General features: G+C 43.1%; 1 protein-coding gene across 2 annotated transcripts in view; it reads right to left on the minus strand.

Moving 5' to 3' along the window:
* ARID3B (AT-rich interaction domain 3B) overlaps positions 1-14,121 on the minus strand; it is a 52,129-nt gene extending 38,008 nt beyond the window's left edge. For both annotated transcript variants that reach the window (XM_061181916.1, XM_061181915.1), the window contains exons 1-2: positions 14,031-14,121; positions 10,786-11,434 (exon numbers count right to left, since the gene is read on the minus strand). In XM_061181916.1, the coding sequence (XP_061037899.1) occupies positions 10,786-11,355 (570 nt within the window). In that variant the 5' untranslated portion in view covers positions 11,356-11,434; positions 14,031-14,121. The remainder of the gene's footprint in view (positions 1-10,785; positions 11,435-14,030) is intronic.
* Between the last annotated feature and the right edge of the window lie 6,072 nt (positions 14,122-20,193).

Consider the following 20,193-nt stretch of genomic DNA (forward strand, 5'->3'; position numbering starts at 1 on the left):
CAACCAAGAAAAAAAAATGACACAAATCAGGTTGAAGGTGCAGATCAAGGCCCAAGTGGGGTAAATAAAAATATGTTCAAACCCAGAACACTAGTACAAGTGCAAAATAGCAGAGTCAGAAAAAATTTTAAAGCTACAAAAGAGCTTTAAGATTCACAACAGTGACAATTAAACTGATAACAGACTTCTCAACAGCAAAAATAGTTGCTAGGAGACAAATGGGATCATATCCTCAAAGCATTAAGGTGAATAATGGTCAATCTAGAATCTAAAGCTATAAACAATCGTACAAGAATAAGGGCAAGATAAAGAAAGACATACATTTATTTTATTTTTATTTTTTATTAATTTTATTTATTTATTTATTGGCTGCATTGGGTCTTCGTTGCTGCGCGTGAGCTTTCTCTAGTTGTGGCGAGTGGGGGCTACTCTTCGTTGTGGTGCGCGGGCTTCTCATTGCAGTGGCTTCTGCTGTTGCGGAGCATGGGCTCTAGGCACGTGGGCTTCAGTAATTGTGGCATGTGGGCTCAGGAGTTGTGGCTCGCAGGCTCTAGAGCACAGGCTCAGTAGTTGTGGCACATGGGCTAAGTTGCTCCGCGACATGTGGGATCTTCCCGGACAAGGGATTGAACCTGTGTCCCCTGCACTGGTAGGCAGATTCTTAACCATTGCACCACCAGGGAAGTCCCAAGAAAGACATACATTTAAAAAAAATTTTTCAGGCATACCAAGACTGAGTTTACTATATACAGATCTCTGCTAAAAGAGTTACTAAAAAAGGAAGAAGACTGAACCCAAAGGGAAAGAATGGGATATAAGAAGTAATGGTGAAAAGAAAGATGGATAAACTTGTTGGGAAGTTTAAATAACTATTGACTGGTAGGGGAAAAAAAAAACCCTAATGTGGGGGTGGGGGTAAAACAAATTGGAATATTGGATGATGGAAGTGGAGAGGCAGAAGCTACAGTAGAATTTCTGAGATCCTAATATTGTTTGAAAGTAGTGTAGGGGACTTCCCTGGTGGTCCAGTGGTTAAAACTCCACATTCCCAATGCAGGGGACCTGGGTTCGATCCCTGGTCAGGGAACTAGATCCTACGTGCCGCAACTAAAGAGTCCACATGCCGTAACGAAGATCCCACACACAGCAACAAAGAACCCGAGTGCCACAATTAAGACCCAGTGCAGCCAAATTAATTAATTAATTAATTAATTAAAAAGAAAGCAGTATAAAAAGTCAATAATGAAAGTCAAAATCTAATCAACAAAAGAATAGAAACAGAAAGCATAACTTCTAAGCCAGTAAAGGAGAAAAAGACAGTGGTTAAGAATCCCCCTGCCAATGCAGGGGACACGGGTTCAAGCCCTGGTTCGGGAGGATCCCGCATGCCGTGGAACAACTAAGCCTGGTGCACCACAACAACTGAGCCTGCACTCTAGAGCCTGCGAGCCACAACTACTGAGCCTGTGTGCCACAACTACTGAAGCCCGTGCACCTAGAGCCCGTGCTCCGCAACAAGGGAAGCCACCACAGTGAGAAGCCTGTGCACCGCAACGAAGAGTAGTCCCCGCTCGCCGCAACCAGAGAAAGCCTGCGCACAGCAACGAAGACCCGACACAGCCAAAAATAAATAAATTAATTAATTTTAAAAAAAGAAAAGAAAAGAATATTCAATCAAACGAACAAAAGACAGGAAAGGAGAAAACAAGAAGCAAAGAAAAAGTATGGTTAAACTGGAAATCCAAAGTTAGAGGGCAGAAATAGGTCCAAATGTATCACCAGTTCTAATAACTACATGGATTAAATTAACCTAATAAAAAAGACAGATTATAGGTCTTTTGTATGTGGTCTCAATATATAAAGACTGGAATGTACAAGGAAAAACTGCACTAATACTAATCAAAAGAAAGCCAGTCTTACACCGGAATATTTTAATTCACCTCTTTCTGAAAGTGATCACACAAACAAACTTAGTAAGGATAAGGAAGATCTGAATAACACAATTAAAAAGCTTGATCCAACATACAGATATACAACCCCACCTCTATTAAATAGAGAATATACATTCTTTCCAAGCATATATGGAGAATTTATAGAAACTGATCATACACAAGGCCAACACAAAGGATATCACAACAAATTCCAGAAAACTGATAATGCACCAGTTCTCTAACAACGATGGTTAGAGCTTAATTATAAGCTCTAATATTTTTTAAAAAGATAAAACCCACGTATTCGAAAACTAAAAAATACTTTTGAACAACTCATGGTTTAAAGAAGCAATCACAACTGAAATTTTGAAACGTTTAGTACTAACCAATGGAAGCACTGCATATCAAAACTTGTGGGATACAGCAAAAGGGTAACCTTGAGAGAAATCTGCAGCTTCAAATGCATTTGTTAAGTAAAAAGAATTTCAAGCTTAAAAACAGGACAGACACACAGAGTACAAGTAAAACTTAGGAAATCTAAATAAGATCAGTGGATCGTATCAATGTCAATATTCAGGTTGTCACAGTATACTACAGTTTTATGAAATGTTACCATTGGGGGAAACTGGACAAAGTGTACAGGAATCTCTCTAAATTATTTCTTAGAACTGCACGTGAATATACAATTATCTCAATGAAAATTCAGTTTTAAAAAAATGACCAAAATCCCCAACACTAACACCACCACATGCTGGCAAGGATATGGAGTAACAGGAACTCTCATTCATTGTTGGTAGGAATGCAAAATGGTACAGCCACTCTGGAAGACAGTTTGGCAGTTTCTTATAAAACTAAACATACTCTTTGAATACAATCCAGAAATCGTGTTCCTTGTTATTTACACAAATGGGTTCAAAACTTATGTCTAACAAAAACCTGTAAACAGATGTTTATGGTAGCTTTATTCATACATGCCAAAACTTAGAAGCAACCAAAATGTCCTTCAGTAGCTGAATGGATAAATAGACTGTGGCACATCCAGACAATGGAATATTATTTGGGGCTATAAAGAAATGAGCTATCAAGCCATGAAAAGACATGGAGGAAACAAATGCATATTACTAAGTGAAAGAAGCCAATCTGAAAATGTTGGTATGAATAGCTGGAGCACAGAGGATTTTTAGGGCAACAAAACTGCTCTGTATGTTACTATAATGGTAGATTCATGTCATTATACATTTGTCAAAACCCACAGAATGAACAAGAGTGAACCCCAATGTAAACTATGGACTTTGGGTGATAATGATGGTCCAGTGTTGGTTCATTGACTATAACAAATGCAGCACTCTGGTGCAGATTTTGATAGGGGGGAGGCGGTGCATGCGTGGGGGAAGAGAGTATATGGGAAATCACTGTAGTTTCTGCTCAATTTTGCCGTGACCTAAAACTGCTCTTAAAAAAAAGCATTTTTTTAAAGAAATGAAATGGTGCTCTTCACATAAAAAAAAAAAACCAGGGTAAATTAAAAGAAAGCACAAGAAACAAATATTTATGCAGCGCCTATTATCTGACATTATTCTGCTGGGTGCTGGGACACAATGATAAGCAAAACAGACAAGGTCCCCGTCCTCTTAGAGCTTACCATCTAGTACAGGACTCATATCAAACAAATAAACCACACAAAGTATAATGTTCAGTGACAACATATACAGGCATACCTCATTTTATTGTGCTTTGCTTTACTGCGCTTTGCAGGTACTGCATTGTTTTTAGAAACTGAAGGTTTGTAACAACCCTGCATTGAGCACACCAATTTTTAAAATTTTTATCTTTATTGGAGTATAATTGCTTTACAATGGTGTGTTAGTTTCTGCTGTACAACAAAGTGAATCAGCTATAAGCATACATACATCCCCACATCCCCTCCCTCTTGAGCCTCCCTCCCACCCTCCCTATCCCACCCCTCTAGGTCATCACAAAGCACCGAGCCGACCTCCCTGGAGCACACCTATTGGTGCTATTTCTCCAGTACCCTCTGCTCATTTTCATGTCTCTGTGTCACATTTTGGTAATTCTCGAAATATTTCAAACTTTTTCATTATTATTATATTTGTTATGGTGATCTGTGATCAGTGATCTTTGATGTTACTATCACAAAAAGATTACAATTTGCTGAAGGCTCAGATAATGGTTAATATGCTTTATCAATAAAGCATTTTTTAATTAAGGTATGTACACTGTTTTTCTAGATATAATGCTATTGCACACTTACTAGACTACAGTATAATGTAAACATAACTTTTATATGCACTGGGAAACCAAAAAATTCATGTGACTTACTTTATTGTGATATACACAACCGAATCCGCCATATCTCCAAGGTATGCCTGTAACATGACCTACACTAAAGGTGAAGACAGTGCCTCTGAGAAAGTGATGTTTAAGGTGAAAACGGAAGCTGGGGTAAGAGCCTGAAGGAGTGTTTTAGGCAGAAGGACTGGCATATGCAAAGGCCAGGGTGACTGGAGTACAGTGATAGGTCAGGATACTGGCAAAAATAAGGCTGGAGAAGCAGGCAGGGATCAGATTATGCAGATTTGGGCTTTTACAATTAGAGCAACTGATGACAAACTTCGAGGGCATTAAAGTAGTGACATAATCTGATTTGGTTTTTAGAAGATCACTGTAGCTGCTGTGCGGAGAATTAGAATGGAGGAGGGAAGACACAGAAACTTGTTGATAGTTACAACAGTAGGTAAGAAGCTTGGATTAAGTAGGTGATGGTGGAGGACAGAAGTGGCAGGATTCTAGATATTTAGATGGGAGAACTGATAAGAATTGGTGATGAACTGGACATTACCAGATGGAGTGACAGAGTAGAAGGTATACAAAGATAGTCAGCTCTAAGGTTTCTGATATGAATGACCAAGTGGGTAGAAATGCCCTTTACAGAGAAGGAAAATAGAGGAAATAATTGTGGGGAGTAGGTTGGAAATTAAGAGTTACATGTATTAAACGTGAGGTGCCAGTAAAACATCTAAGTAAAACATCCCAAGAAGGTAGTTGGGAATATATCCATTGAACTCAGAATGGAAACACGGGCTCAAACAATGTACACTGGAGTCAGTGGCTTGTGGACAGTATTTAAAGCCATGAAAGTAAAAGAAATTGCCCAGGGGAAGCATATAAAGAAGAGGGTTTAAAACTGAGCCCTGGGGAACTCGGAGTTCTAGAGGTTAGATAGAAGAAGAGAAAGAGGTTAAAGAAAATAAGCCAATGGAGGGGCTACAGAAAGGAAGAAAAGGAAATGTTTCAAGGAGAGGAGTCTACTGAATTCAATACTGCAGAGAAATCAAATGAGGCGAGAGCAGGCGGGGCTTGGAAACATGGTGATCACTAGGAGGCCTTACCAAGAGGAACTTCAGGGATATGGAAGAGACAGAGGCCAGACTGAAGTGTGTTGAGGAGTCAGTAGAAGGTGACAAAGTGGAGGTAAGGAGTGCAAACGACTTCCGAGAGGCTTTGTTGTGCGAAGTGCGTGGATAGTCAGGACTACAGAACATGTTGGAAAGAGATGTGCAGTCAAGGGAAAGTTTTTAAAAAGTGATTTCTAGGGAATTTCCTGGCAGTCCAGTGGTTAGGACTCCACGCTTTCACTGCAGAAGGTCCAGGTTCAATCCCTGGTCAGGGAACTAAGATCCCACAAGCCAAGTGGCATGGCCAAAAAAAATAAAATTAAAATTAAAAAAATAAAAAGTGACTTCTCATTTCCTGGTAGCAATCAAATCAGGCAGATTTACTGATTAAAAGGAGACTTTTTTTTTTTTTTTTAATTTGGGGATAGTAGAACATGTGTTAATGTGGAATAAACTTCAGAAGAGAGTCCCAAGAGTCAGGGAAATGGGTTCACGGATGGAGCAGGTCCCTGAAAATTAGGAGGGGATGGGATCTGGGACACACATGGAGGGATTAGTCTTTGCTAAGAAAGATAAAGACCCAAGTTAAGTCCCTAATCATGTATTTATAAGAATTCAACATAAACAAAGCTTACTTCTACCTAAAGGAGAAATATCCCTATTTTAATATGGAAAGAAGCAGCTTCAAGTGTGCAATGGCTTTAACTCACATAATCCTGAAATGCTTCAGAGAACCCTAGAATACTAGAGTTTGGTCACAACTCTAGAAAACTTGAAAAGGAGTTGCTTGAGAGCACTAAGATTTATGGAACATCTTACCCTACAAAGATAGTAAAAATTGAAAAATTATAGCTTCAAAAAGTATTTAGGTGCTAATGACAATTCAACCTAATCTTTGCATAATGGTATAAATTTTACAAAGATCTTTCACACTCATTTTCTTCTTACATCTTTGTAATATGTTTAAAATTGCTCCCTGAGGATGGCAAGAGAGGATTATCATCCTCTGGGAGAGATGTATGCATGGGTTCAGAAAGGTAGGGTAGGACATCTGTCCCAAGCATTATAGCAAGCAAGTGGTGGAGTTAGGATCTAAATCCACATCTTGTTGGCTCCAAAACCAATGCTGATTTAATAATTACATCTTTTACTACATAACAAGTTTGCTGAGTATTTATGCCTTGACCTTTTGGGGTTAAAGTCTAGAGGGGCGACCGAGCACTCTCACAAATCACCATCGACATCTTAGATATCATGGAACACCAGGCTGAAGAACCACTGACAGAGCCAAATAAGAGAGTGCAAGTTCTAGGTCCCAATCCTCCCCCAAGTGATGGACAGTCTGCTCACGCAGATGATGACAGGAGAAGACACAAACTCAACATGGATACTGAAAACAGAAGTGAAGAAAACTCAAGGTTGCCAAACACTTCAGTTACCAGGACCAAAACACAAAGGAAGAGTCTAGGGCAGTGTCTGATGAAAGCACAGCATATGTTCTCGTTCTAATTACACAGTCTAAAGCAGGGTTTCTCAACCTTGGCGCTACTGACATTTGGGGGCCAGATAATTCTTTGCTGTGGGGGACTGTCCTGTGCATTGCAGGACGTTTAGTAGTATCCCTGGCCTCCACCCACGTGATGTCAGCAGCACAGCTCCACCTGCCCCAGTCATGACAACTAAACATATCTCTTGACTTTGCCAAACATCCCTTGGGAGAAGGAGGGGTTGGGGAGATCACCTCCAATTGAGAAACACTGATCTAGATGGATTCCACTATGAATATCGGAGCTAAGGCCATGCAAAGTAGACCTACAAAGAAAGTGGAGAAAGGGCATGATCTTATTTATTTTCAGGTAATAGTCTGCACAATCTTTACTAAAAGCATCAAATGTTCCAAGACATGCAGTACGTACCCAGAAAAGTAGGCCTAGCCTGAGAGACTACACCTCACTACTTAGAGGAACTCTTGGTAATGGATTCTGGAGACCAGTCAGTCAACCTTCCTCCTTCTCACACTCAGTAATCCAAGAGACTGCCAAAGTATACAGAAAATCAGACACACTCTCTGGCTCTCATATGCCCATCAAGCCATCATTCATCTTCCTATCCTATGGGAAGGAGTCTTTGCCCTTCTGGAAAACTGGCTCCATTAATGGGCTCAAGAGAGACAAACCTGCACTGCCTGAACTGCTCTCTTTCCAGAAAGACAGAAGACCACCCCTAACAGGCCAGCAACACCCCTAGCTGGTTGTATGTTGACAGGCTTCTACTGATCTCCCTTGAGAGAAGGGACACTCAGCTCTCTGTTGTCTTGTTTTACAATTATTTACTCTGCCCATCGAAATCTGATGGTTTTAGAAGCTTGGCTCAAGGGCATTATCCATCTTCCCATCGCTCTGGTGTCAGAGGATGCCACACTTTCTAACAATCCAGGCCTTGAGAAGCAAATTACTTTCTTACTTACTTTCTAAGAGTTTCTTCAAGGAGAAAACATGAAATAATTTTGACTTTACATGTTATAAGATTGTGATTTCAGAAACAAAAGATAATCTGTGGAGCCCTTAAGCGTTCCAAATTTTGCTTTGCAGTTGGCAGATGCCCGCTGAGGCCCCCACACCAGCCCCAAATCTTGTAAATACTTTTGAGTATTTATGTTGATTTACCAAGCTATGTTAGCTATGCTGTAGACAAAATCAACTTTATCTTGGTGTATGAATATCTGAAACAAAACTCTGTTTTAAAATATCTGCAGCATAGCTCAGACCGGACAGTTGGGCTTTAACTGAGTCAGGACAGAGTAAAATTGTTGCAACCCAAGACTCAATCCCCCTTGAGTTCCCACTCTGCCTCTGCTAAACCTAGCTGGTGAGCTCTTCAAGGGAGAAGCATGCCTTAGCCCCTGGAGCAGAGGCCTGGCCTAAAGAAGCCTCTGTAACATGTAAAAGAACAAAATGGACACTGTCGCCCATTAATAAGATCTTTTTCTGCTCTCTGGAAGTTAACTGCATAAGAAACAAAAGACTTTGAATAATTTTTAAAAAAAGCTAGTCTCACAGTTTGTAGTAGCTTCTAAAGGCTCTCCCGTAGGATATTACTTTTTTAGTCCCCCTTCCAAAGCACAACTAAAACATTTTAAAAATCCCCAAGCACATTATTTACTGTTAGAAGCAGGATTACATAAAGGAGGAGGGCACAGACCAAATCAATCTTGAAAAATTAAATTCAAAAGGAGAAAAGGAGGTACACATCTAAGGTTTAAAGTCATCGTTACCCAGTGACCCCCTAACCCAGCTCTTGATCTCCAAATCCAGGGGGAGGGTAAATTTAGGGTGCGAGATGAGGCCTCAGCTACGCTGGCATTTAAAAACATTCTGGCAGGTGCTCTGCCAGGCAGTCTATAATTAGTGAGTATGCCTCGGAAACTTAAAATGAACTCAAAGGGTTTCAGAAGCCAACAGCCAGCCTCCCAAGCACTGAGCTGTGCAGCCACGGGGCTGATGCTGTCTAGAACCAGTGTTGGGTGCCTGCATGGCGCACACGTGTGTGCACGCACACGCCACTTCTGCAGAGTGTCTTTTTTCAAAGCTCTAATGGCTTGACCTCAACACCTGCTGCACTTCCTGAAGACAGACAGGCTCTGGAGCTCCACTTGTTCCTCGCACGAGGCTGTACTTTCTAGGAACGACCGCACACACGCAGAGGCTGGCCAGCTGCCAAGGCGGGGGCAGCCCAGCCACCTCGGGCCTGAACTTTCCCAGTGCTGTCAGGGCGGGATCCCACTAGGAGCTGACTCAGCGGCCAGCATGGAACTCTGCCAACCACACAGCAGTGCGGGGGCTGCCGGCAAGTCACAGATGTTTTGCTAAACCAAAGCAATCAGCCGGGAGGCGGATCTGGGCTGGCGGCCAGGCTGCTGCTGTCGGGGAAGCTGGCATTCTCTGATCCTAGTCCGAGCTCTGCCACTACTTCCCTGGTGATCTGAGGGAAAACCTCGGTGCATCTCAGCGTCTCCCCTGCTTCCGAGCATGTCTGTGTGGATGCAGCAGAGGATGGCACTGTTTGCATGAAAGAGCACCTGGAGCACTACTACCCACCACACGCTGGGTCTGTTAATCGTCACAACATCCTTGGAGGTAGGTTTCATTAGTTTGATTTCACAGAGGGCTCAAAGGAATTAAGAGCCCTACCAAAGGATCACAAGGGTAATAGATGGAAGAGATGGGATTTGAAACCCACTTTGCTGGCTCTGGGATCTACTACAAACACTGCTACTGTGAAACTCAGATCAACTGCATAGGCAGGGCGCCTTGATAGAAAGATGCTGAGTTTTCAGTTTGCAAAGGAGCTTTCTCATATGACTTCTCGGATGCCCTGTGTAAATCCACAGCCCTTCACAACTAATTTCTAAACAGCACCACTGGACCACATGGAGTATATGTGCTTATGAGGAGGACCCAAATATTACTGGCTTTATTATGAACTCCCTGCCTAATCACCAATAAGTCACTTAGCCTGGAAGAACTGATCATCACTCCCATTCTTCAGGTGAAGAAAAGCGGCATGGCAAGTCAGAAAGACAAGAAGAATTAGAAGGCAAAGAGAGCACAGATTCCTTAGGCTCTACCCCCTAGGATAATTCATTAGGACCCTTGAATCTATATTTTTAAAAACTCCCTAGATGACTCTGATGCTCTGCCATGTTTGGGAATCACTGAAGCTTGCCTTGGCTCAAAAGGGAATTGTGAGGGATTCCCTGGAGGTCTAGTGGTTAGGAGTCCGCACTTTCACTGCCATGGCCTGGGTTCAATCCCTGGTCAGGGAACTAAGATCCTGCAAGCTGCACAGCACAGCAAAAAAAAAAAGTAAAAAAATAAAAAGGGAATTGTGAGGTCTACCCTTCCCTGTTTCAAAGGAGGTGATATAAGGGTGAAATGAAATCATGTCTAAAGGCTCTTTGCTGGAAAATATACACAATGCAAAAGGTTCTCATCAGCTATGTTTAGCAGCAAAACAACAAGACTGACCTTAAAAAGCATGATCCTGGGTTAGCCTGGAGCTAAGACACTGTGTTAGGCAAGACTGTTCTCTTATCAAACTACTACTAGAAAAACTGAAATTAGAGCCACACATCTCATTTTTAGATATCCCTCGTAACACTGTTGCAACCTCATTCTTCCTTTAAAAAAAAAAAGACTGTACTTACAGTCTTTCATATTAAACTTGGAACAATCTATATTAGGAATAACTTATACATTTCACTGCTCTAATCAAGAAAACAACTATGAGGAAAAAACTCAGTCTATTCATGTCTAGGCTGCTGGTCAATGAAGTAGGCTGAGAAGGCACAGACTGGCACAGACCCTGGCAGTCCAGTACCCCTCCCTGGCTAGCCTTTAGGGAGAACAAATAACCCCCCCCATACCAGAAAGACTGACCTGCTTGAGCTGCTCATCCAGATTCCAGCCCGGCTGCCCTGCTGTGGAGACTGAAGCTGAGGTCTTAGGAGCATCTTTGGTATGGTCTTCTTTAGCTTGCTGTCCATGTGGTGGGAGCCCTGGCGCTGGAAGCAGACCAGATACGGGTGCTGCTCTGGGGTCTTGGCGAGCCACCTTCTGCACGTGAAAATATTTTGAAGCAGCCTGGGTCTCTTTCTCAGCCACCTCTGCAACTTCATCATCCCCATCCTCATCTTCCAAACCTCCTTCCTCTTCCTCAGGCTCTGAGTTCACCTTGCTCCGTTCAAACACTCGGGCCACTGCTGGGGCTGGTGGAACTCTGGCTAAGGGACCCAGGGCAGGGCTGCCAGAAGGCCTCCCAGGTGTGGCAGAAAGGTGAGTCTGCTGTGTGACCAGCTTCTGGGCATACAAGAACGGGGTTTCTCTCATCTGCTGAACCTGCTTCTCTCTGGCGTCCATCTGCAGAGGAGCCAGGTGTGGCGGCTGTGGTGGTGGTGGCGGCTGCTGCTGCGGCGGCTGCTGCTTCTGCTGAGGCTGCAGTGGCTCCATCACTGCCTCAAGCTTCACCCACCGATTGGCATGGCTCTGAACCTGGGCACAGCCCGGCAGGCACACTGGGTGTAAACCTCTAAGTGATTAATAGAAACCACAAAGAAGGAGAAAAGAAAAAAGAAAAAAAAACCCAACAATGTAAAGCAGGTATAAAAAGGTTTTCTTTTCTCTAGTAAAGGGCATGAGTTCTGAGCATTAAACATATGCCCGTAAACCTGAGTTTTAAGATGAGTAAGTGGTGGGAGTTTGAGGTGGGGGTAGGGCGGGGTAGGGGGTGGTGGGAGTTGGGTAAGGAAAAGTATGCAGAAGAGGAACAGGATTTAAGAGGAGAAATACAGGATGAATCTCAGCTGCGGTGGACTACTGTGGGTTTAAAATGAAGTAAATCCAGATGACATTGAGACTGCAAACATCTGTGTTCTGATCTCTCTTCCTCAACATTATCAAACATTAATCTGTTTATTACTGAAAAAGCAACTGGGTTTGCACTGTACAGAGGTTGCGAGTATGAAAACCACAATTAAAAAAAAAGGGAAAGAAGGGCCTGCCTACAAGAAAGAGAATATTGCTTAGGTTCCCAGGCCCATCATAGAAAAATATTACCATCTAAGCAAGGCACAGAGCTATCAGGCAGACGGCAAGATTTCTCTCATAGAAAAGCAGAACCTAGCAAACTGCTCTTAGGTCTAAACTTTTAAAATTTCCCAGATCAAATTGCCAAGCCTGCTTTTTGAGTGGGCTGAGCCAATGCTAACCAGACATTATAGCCTCAAAAAGAATCCAATTTCAACAACGTGAGAGAAAGAAACACGCAAGGAGGCAAGAGTTTCAAATTGCAATCCTCACTCAAAAAACAAACGGGGGAATTCCTCTGGAGATTTTTAAGGTAATTAATTGGAAACAGGTATCAATATTGTCTAAACGAGGCAAAGCTTCTTTTTCATAAACAGCCTAGTAAATCTCTTCACATCCCCTTTCTTTCTGATTCACTTCTATGACATTCTATGACGAATACAAAAAGAAAAGGCTTTCAGGCCAGAAGTATTCTGGGGGCAGGTTTATCAGCATTCTTACCAATCAGTCTCCAAACACACACCCCTTTCACACCCTCTCCTCCTCTAACCAACCCCCCTTCCCTTCCTCCTTTCCAGGCCCCCATCCCCAGCAAACCTCACTTGAGTTATGCTTCCTCAGCAAGTCTCCATAACTGAATGGATTACTATGCATGGGCAAATTTTAGGTTAACAGGACTTGCAACATGGCGTACAATGTTGTCATCACATGAAAGAAGAAGCTGCACTGCACAGGTTGGGACTTGATATTTGCGTTGTTCCACTGTTTTAGGACTGGGTAGAAAGATTTAAAAACAAAAAACAAAAAACCCCCAAAACTTAAATATCTAGGTATCTTCAAAAATTCATGGGGAAGTAATCAAACTCCTAGCAATAAAAACTGTTTGGATTTAGGCATTTTTTTAAAACCAGGTTAGAGAAAAAAGGTACGACTTTTAAAGCTAGGCAAAAAAGTAGAAATTTTAAAATTCTCATTTTCTGTTTAATCTTAGAAGCACTGCTTTTGTCTTTTGCATTCTGTGAAAGATTCAAATTCCAATTTGCCTCTTACTCCCTTTACTTCCTCTCTTGGCACTTTAGAAAGTGTGAGTTATGCCGGAAGCAATACTTTCATTCTGCTGTAGCCCTTTTTACAATGTAACAAAGCATGAAAAGATTTACACCCACATGAAATCCAGTTGCCAAAAGTGTTCATTTAAAATAAAAACAATTTGCATCAAAGAAAAGTAAACCAAAGAATAAAGAAAATAATTCGGTGGTCATTTTAATTCTCCTTACAACATTATAACATCAATCAATCAAAAGCGGGATAATTTTTCATCCAAGTCCTGCCAGTCATTGAACAACTGCTTCTCATCTTGTGGCACCATCTTCTCTGTATGCTGTCCCCAGCAGAGGGGGTGGTGTCTCACAGCCTCTTTAGTTAAGGCTGAGATGACTCAGTTCTACAACTCGATACACACACCCTCCCCCAAAGAGCCTATCTTTCCCCTGTCCCTAAGCAGCTAGTTGATCCAAACAACAATACCACCTGCCTACTTTTAGAAAACTTAGGTCTCGGAAATCTAAACCACTCCATCCCTTCACACGGCTCCCTCTCCCATTTCCCCTAAAGTTCCCGAACCTCTAAGCCCGGCGCAACGGACTCCTTGCAGCTTTGAAGCCGGCCTCGCCCACCATCCCTCTACCTTCGCTGCCGGATCCCTCTGGCCTCAGCCCCCTTTAAGCCCCATACCTCCACCCCCCGCCATTCTTTATACCCCCACAACCCAACTCTATCACTTTTACCTCTACTGAGCCCTCCCAGCCAATCCGCCGGCTCTTCTTAGATTGTCCCAACCCCACCTATTCTAGCCCTCTCAGTTCCCAGGGGCCCCTCACTCTTCCCATCCCTTTATCTCATATCACCCTAATGGGCGAGGGCGCCTCCGGGCTCCTCCCAGCGCTCTCACTTTTCCTCCTTGGCTCCCGTGCTCCGTTGGCCCGCGTCTTCACGTCTTCCCCTACACACCTGCCTCTCCTCCTGCTCCGCAGTCCCCTCCACCTGCCACAGCCCTCGCTCCCGCCGAGGCTGAGGGAGCTGGGCCCCGCGCGGCTTACCTGTACGGGGCGCTCCGGGTCCGCCGGCGGTGGAAGAGGCAGCCACTCAAGCCCCGGCGCGGCAGCTGCGTTTCGGACTTCTCCGCAGCCGGGGGCCACAGCCGGGGCGGGGCCCGCACCGGAAGCGGCGCCGCGGGGCCGGGTTGCCGGCCCGGGGCGGGAAGGGGGCGGGGTCACACGGTATGGGGCGGGGCCTGAGGCCGGAAACGGCCAAAAAGGGAACGAGGGGCGGGGTCGGGCGGAAGTGACTTATAGGGAAAGCCCCGCCCAACTGAGTCGTGGGCGGAAGTGAGTAGAAGCTGGCGGAAGCTTCCGCCAATGGGGAAGCGCAGACATGGAGGAGTTCCGGTGTGAGTACTTCCGCGGGGAGTTGAAAAGAGCCGGTCTGCTTACACTCTTTCCTGAGTGTTTTCTAGTTGTGGAGGTTGGTGTAGCGTGGGCGGGCGGTAAGTTGGGAGGAAGGTAAATAAAGGACAAGGAGTGTCAGGGTTTTCTGCTGCTTCGGTCCCCTCCCCAACCTCCTACCTTCAAACCGATCTTCCTCTGAGATTCCCGCTTCCAGCTCAGCTTTTCTCTGTTCTCTGAGGATGCTGCGTCCCCTGGAGCTCCCTCACATGGATTAGTATTCTCGCTTCCCAGGTTCCAAAAGTGGGGGCAAGGTGCCATATACTGTCACCTCTTGTAAAAACCCTTGCTTCTCTGACGCTTACTTGTAAGACTTTGCTGCCCATTTAACCGTCTCTGTAGAGATGATCTGCTAATTTGTGCAGCCAGGTCATTGTCTTACTTTCTCTTCTCTAACCATCTTCCATCTTGATAAATTCAGAGTCACTGTGGACAACTCATTTAACATGCAGGCCTCATCCCTTACATCAACCTCCCAATCCCAGTCAAAAACCTGGACCTTGTCACCAGAACCCCTATCGTGTTATGAATCAGTAGTTCGAACATCCCTCTGTCCAACCACAGCCTGATAACCTTTAGCTTGACTGCTTAAGAACTTCACCATAACTGTCTTTTTTACTTTATCAGAACCTCCAATCTGTTGAAAGCTTCTACTTAATTCTCATTCTTCAGTTCCTTCCTTATCCATCTTAGATTCAATGGTACCTCATTACAATCCCCCTCTTACTTACTCTTAAACCTGCCCCAACACTCCTCTTTTCCCCAAGTCCTCCACTGTGGGTGGACTAACATGCTTCTCAATGCCTGTACCTTGTCATAGTAAATTGTCCTGCTGAACAGATTGGCATCACTAAATATAATAATGTCAGCCTTAAATGGGCTTTGAACAGTGTCTGGAAATTTCATTATATTTTTCTAGTTAACCTGCTCTCCACTATCGGCAAGTCTCTAATCCCCTATGCTTCCCGTACCCCTTCCCCTGATTATCTTACTGTATAAGTAATAGAAAATGTAGAATGCCCTAAAATCTAGAAATCTACATGTGTTCCCATCTGTCCTTTCCTCCTATAAGTTACTCAATCAGAACTATTCATTGAGGGACTTCGCTGGCAGTCCAGTGGTTAAGAATCTATGCTTCCACTGCAGAGGGCACGGGTTCCATCCCTGGTCAGGGAACTAAGATACTTCATGCTGTGCAGTGCGGCCAAAAAAAAAAAAAAAAAATCATTGAACTCCCACTGTATGCCAGATGAGGCACTCATGTACTCATCTAGGTGCTTGTTGAGCAATGAACAAAAAAATTCCTTGTCTTCAAGGATCTTCCTAATGTGGGGAGACAGAAAAACAATACATATATATTTGTTTTTATACATATGTATATATATATGTATTCTAAGAAGAACAAAGCAGGGTAAGGGTTAGACATTGGTCTCAGGTGGCTGCTATTTTAGACATTAGTCAGAGAAAGACTCATTGATAAGGGACACTTAAGCAGAAACTGGAATTGACTTGATGGGGGTAAGCCATGTGGATAACTAGGGAAAGCATGTTCCAGACAGAGGAGACAGCAAATTCAAATGCTCTGAGGCAGGAACGTGCTTGACATGCTATAGAATTAGCAAGGAGACCACTATAGCTGATACAGAGTGAGTGGGGGGAGAGTGGTAGGAGATGATATCAGAGAGGTAGCCAGGGGCCCAGTCATGTGGGACTTTGTAGGCCATGGTGACAACTTTGGATTGTTACCACTTAAACCACTGAAGAGTTTTGAGCACAAGAGTAACTTGATCAGATTTAACTCTCTAAAAGTTTCATTTGAGGGAATTCCCTGGCAGTCCAGTGGTTAGGGCTCTGAGCTTCCACTGCTGGGGTCATGGGTTTGATCCCCGGTTGGGGAACTAAGATCCCGCATGCCACATGGCCAAAAATAAATAAATGAAAAAATAAAAGTTTCATTCTAGCTGTCGTATGGAGAATAGACAATGAGGGTATTGAAGTAAGAGTGGAAGCACTAGTCCTGGCAGAAGATGATGGTGGCCTGAACTAGATGATAGCATTGGAGGTGGTAAGAACTGGTCAGATATCAGGTGTATTTTGAAAGTAAAGCCACAGGATTTACTAATGGATTATGTATAGGTTAGAGAAGAGAGTCAAGGGTGATCAAGGTTTTTGCCCCAAGTAACTGGTAGAATAGTGATATCACTACTACCTGGGGAATTCTATCAGAAGCTGACCCCAATGGAATACTACTTAGCAATAAAAGGGAAAGAAGTATTGATATACCCAACAACTTGGCATTATAACAACATAACAGTAAAGGCATTATGCTGAATGAAGGAAGCTAGTCTCAAAATGAAAATCTTGAAAATATTAAAACTATAGTGATGGAAAATAAGTCAGTGGTTGCCAGGAATTAGGGATGGAGGAGTGACTATAAAGGGATAGCAAAAAGAAGGGTTTTGGGATGATGGAACTCTTCTGTATTCTGACTGTGGTGGTAGTTACATGAGTCTATACATGTGTTAAAATCCATAGAACTGTATAAGAAAAATACAATTAATTTTATTGTATGATAATTTTTTTAAACCAAACTTTCCATGCATGCTCAAGTTTCCTTTCCCAATTCTCAGGGTTCTCCCCTTAACCTCTTGCAATATTGGATCCTTCCATCAGTTTCTACCATCTTTTGCTTTGGAAAAACAAAAACAAAAACAAAAAAAACCCTTTCCTTTGACCCCATATTCTGTGCCTAAAGCCTTATCTCAAGATTCCCCTTCCTGACAAAGCTTCTAGAATTACTGCCCTCATTGCAGCCCAAGTGATCTTATCTCTCTCCTTAAAACGCTCTATGGCTTCCCATTACTCTTGGGATCAAGACCTAAATTCCTTCATGTGGCCTGCAGAGCCCTAGCCTCTGCCTACCTCTTTGGTTTTATATCCTTGCCTCACATGTAGTAGAGGACCCAAGAGGGCAGCCTTACTAGGTAACCTCAGTAGTTGAAGCAGAAACACCCCCCTCCCCTTTCATAGTAATATGTTTAAATTCTGAGATATTCACCCATTCTGGTTACAAGGAATACCATTTAATCTCGCTACTTTGGCTTCCGAGGTGTGGTACATTGAACGGAATAGCCATAGTATTTTCAGCTTCTCCCATCGAGAGGTGGAGTCTATTTCTCCATTTTATGAATCTAGGCTTGGCTCTGTGACTTGCTTTGTTCTATGGGATATTAGCAGTCTTCTGATACTAGAAGTCTTAAAAAATGCTTACAATTATGGCTTGCTCTCTCTTGCTGCTGAGAACTCTTCCACCACCTTGTGAAAAACTCCTGGCTAACCTGATGAATGATGAAAGACATGTGGTCATCACCCCAACTGACATCTAAGCAACTGCCAGACATATGAGTGGGGCTCCTTAGACCAACTAGCCTGCCAACCATCAGACATGTGAGCCAGGCCATTGTAGACCATCTAGACCCAGCTATGCTGGCCCAGACCAGAAGAAGCCCATCGACAAACCCATAGACCAGTGAAAAATTAGGTTTATTGTTTTAAAGTTAAACCAATAAGTTTTGAGGCGGTTTGTTTTGCAATAAAAGATAACTGATACCCAAGGCATTTCTTTGCATCTATCAATCAGGTTGGATTTACTTGGTGTAATTCTTAGAGCTGAAGAAGAGCGTCACCGTGTATCATCTTCACATAGCTGGCCCATGTTACCTTAGGTTCTCCCATCACATTTCTTAGTGTTTTGCTTAAATATAGCAGGGATAATCTTACATCATGTCTCTTTTATTTCAACTGTTCAATAAAGGTGATATCATTTGCATGGTTTTCATTGATTTTATTTCTCTTGTTAAAAATAAAAGTTGAATTGTATAAATATTGGGTATCATTTGTATGTATGTTTTGTTATAAATTTAGTCTTAAATAGTACAGGGCATAAAAGCTAAGAAACAACAGGTAAATGGCCATATTATAGAATAATAGTGTAATTAGTAATAATTAATGAAGAGAAAGTGCCTTTATGTCTTTATGATAACCAGTGTTAATTATTGATGTAATTGTGTCCATCTTAAAGAGATCTGGTGTTTTCACATGAATGGATGTCAGTTTGGGGACTTGGAACGTATAAAATGTTTTCCCATTGAAATTAACAGTGATTACATTTTCGACTTGCATTGGTCCTACAAGAGGTTTTCCAGGTAAGGCAGAAGGGCAGTGAGGCAGTTACTATACATTTTACTGTAATAGGAAATTAAAATGTAACAGATGATTAAGATTCTTCTTGTTCTGAGATCAAGGTATAGCCTCAGGAACCTCAATTAGCACGTGTGAAGCCTTTGATGAGTAAATGGTATTAACTGTGTGTAAGGAAAGAATGTGACAGTCCAAGGCCAGGGGTCTGAAGGCAGGTATATCCAGTCCACACACTCCTGAGGGGACCTTGCTGCTGTGGTGGTGGTTGTACCAGTAACGTTACCTGACGCCTGATTGGGCTTCCAATGTGTTTTCCTACAGAGGGGCATATTGCCCATCAGGCTGACTCCTGGGTCCTTTATTTCACAGAAATGTTTGTATTTTTGTTGTTGTGGTGGTTCATCTTTTAAATCAGATAATTGGCATTTGGTGTCTGATGTCTCGAGTTGTGATGTGTCAGCGTCCACAAGCCAGTCAACGCTGAGGAACTGCCAGCACCTAGTTATTGAGAACTCCTGGCGGTGGGCAGCCAGCCTTCCCCTGCAGGAAGCAGCTCTCTTGCCACATTCCCTTTCAGCCTGCTCTCACCACGAAGGTCCTTTCCAACCCTGTGATTCTGGGATTTGCCAACAGTTTGGTGAACTGGACTATGTTGTTCTTTCCCTCACCTGGGAATAGAAGAGGTCAGACCTCTAAGGCAATTGGTTCATCTTTGAAAACATTGGATCATTTCACTCTTCTTGACACTTAATTGAAAGCTGTCTTTGCAAAGCTCCACCCAGATTTCTGTGGTGGCCCTGGCACTCAGCAGTCCCGTAGACTTCCAGAGCAAAGGGGAACAGGAGGCCGTTCAAGCCATCTGTCCTAGAACGAGACATCTGGTCTCAGGTCTGTGCCTCTTGTCAGGGCTCTTTGGGAGCCATGTGGCCCCCCATCCGACAGAGCTGTTATAAACCAGACACCATCAAGTGCTGGTGAGACTAAGAGGAGAGGGTGCCCAAGCTGAAGTTGGCCTGCCAGTGAGGCTGGTTGGCTGGGAGAATTGTGGGTCCAGCTGGTTTCTGTAAATGTGTCCACAGATACCTACACATGCCCAGGGGCTTTAATCCATCAAAAATCTTTACTCCCAAGCACCAGCACTGAAGGTTGAGTTCTCAAGAATAGTAATATACATTTTTCTATTGTCAAGGTTGGCCAGGACTCTTTCCCTTTCTGTGTTAAAAGAAAAAAAATCAAGACAAGTATAGAGATGTTATGGAGGAGACCAGGCAAGGATCTTGGAAAAAAGAGCTCAGAAGATGCAAGGTATACTGAAGAAACTTCAGTGGAAAAGAAATTTCCCAAATATAGGGAGGGGAGCACTTGCTTTTGTGATGTTTGGGCACCAGGTTCATCATGTCTTTATTGCTTCCACCCAGCACGTGCACCACAGCTGTGTTTCTGTTGCAAGCTTAATGCTAGTTAATCCTGAATCTGAGCTAAAGGAAACCAAGTATAGTTTAATGGGAGTTCCTGACATTTTATTAAGGTGAAATATATTCAGTGCCAGAGAAGTTGA

This window comes from Eubalaena glacialis, chromosome 2, assembly GCF_028564815.1.
Source record: "Eubalaena glacialis isolate mEubGla1 chromosome 2, mEubGla1.1.hap2.+ XY, whole genome shotgun sequence".
NCBI classification, from domain to species: Eukaryota; Metazoa; Chordata; class Mammalia; order Artiodactyla; family Balaenidae; genus Eubalaena; species Eubalaena glacialis.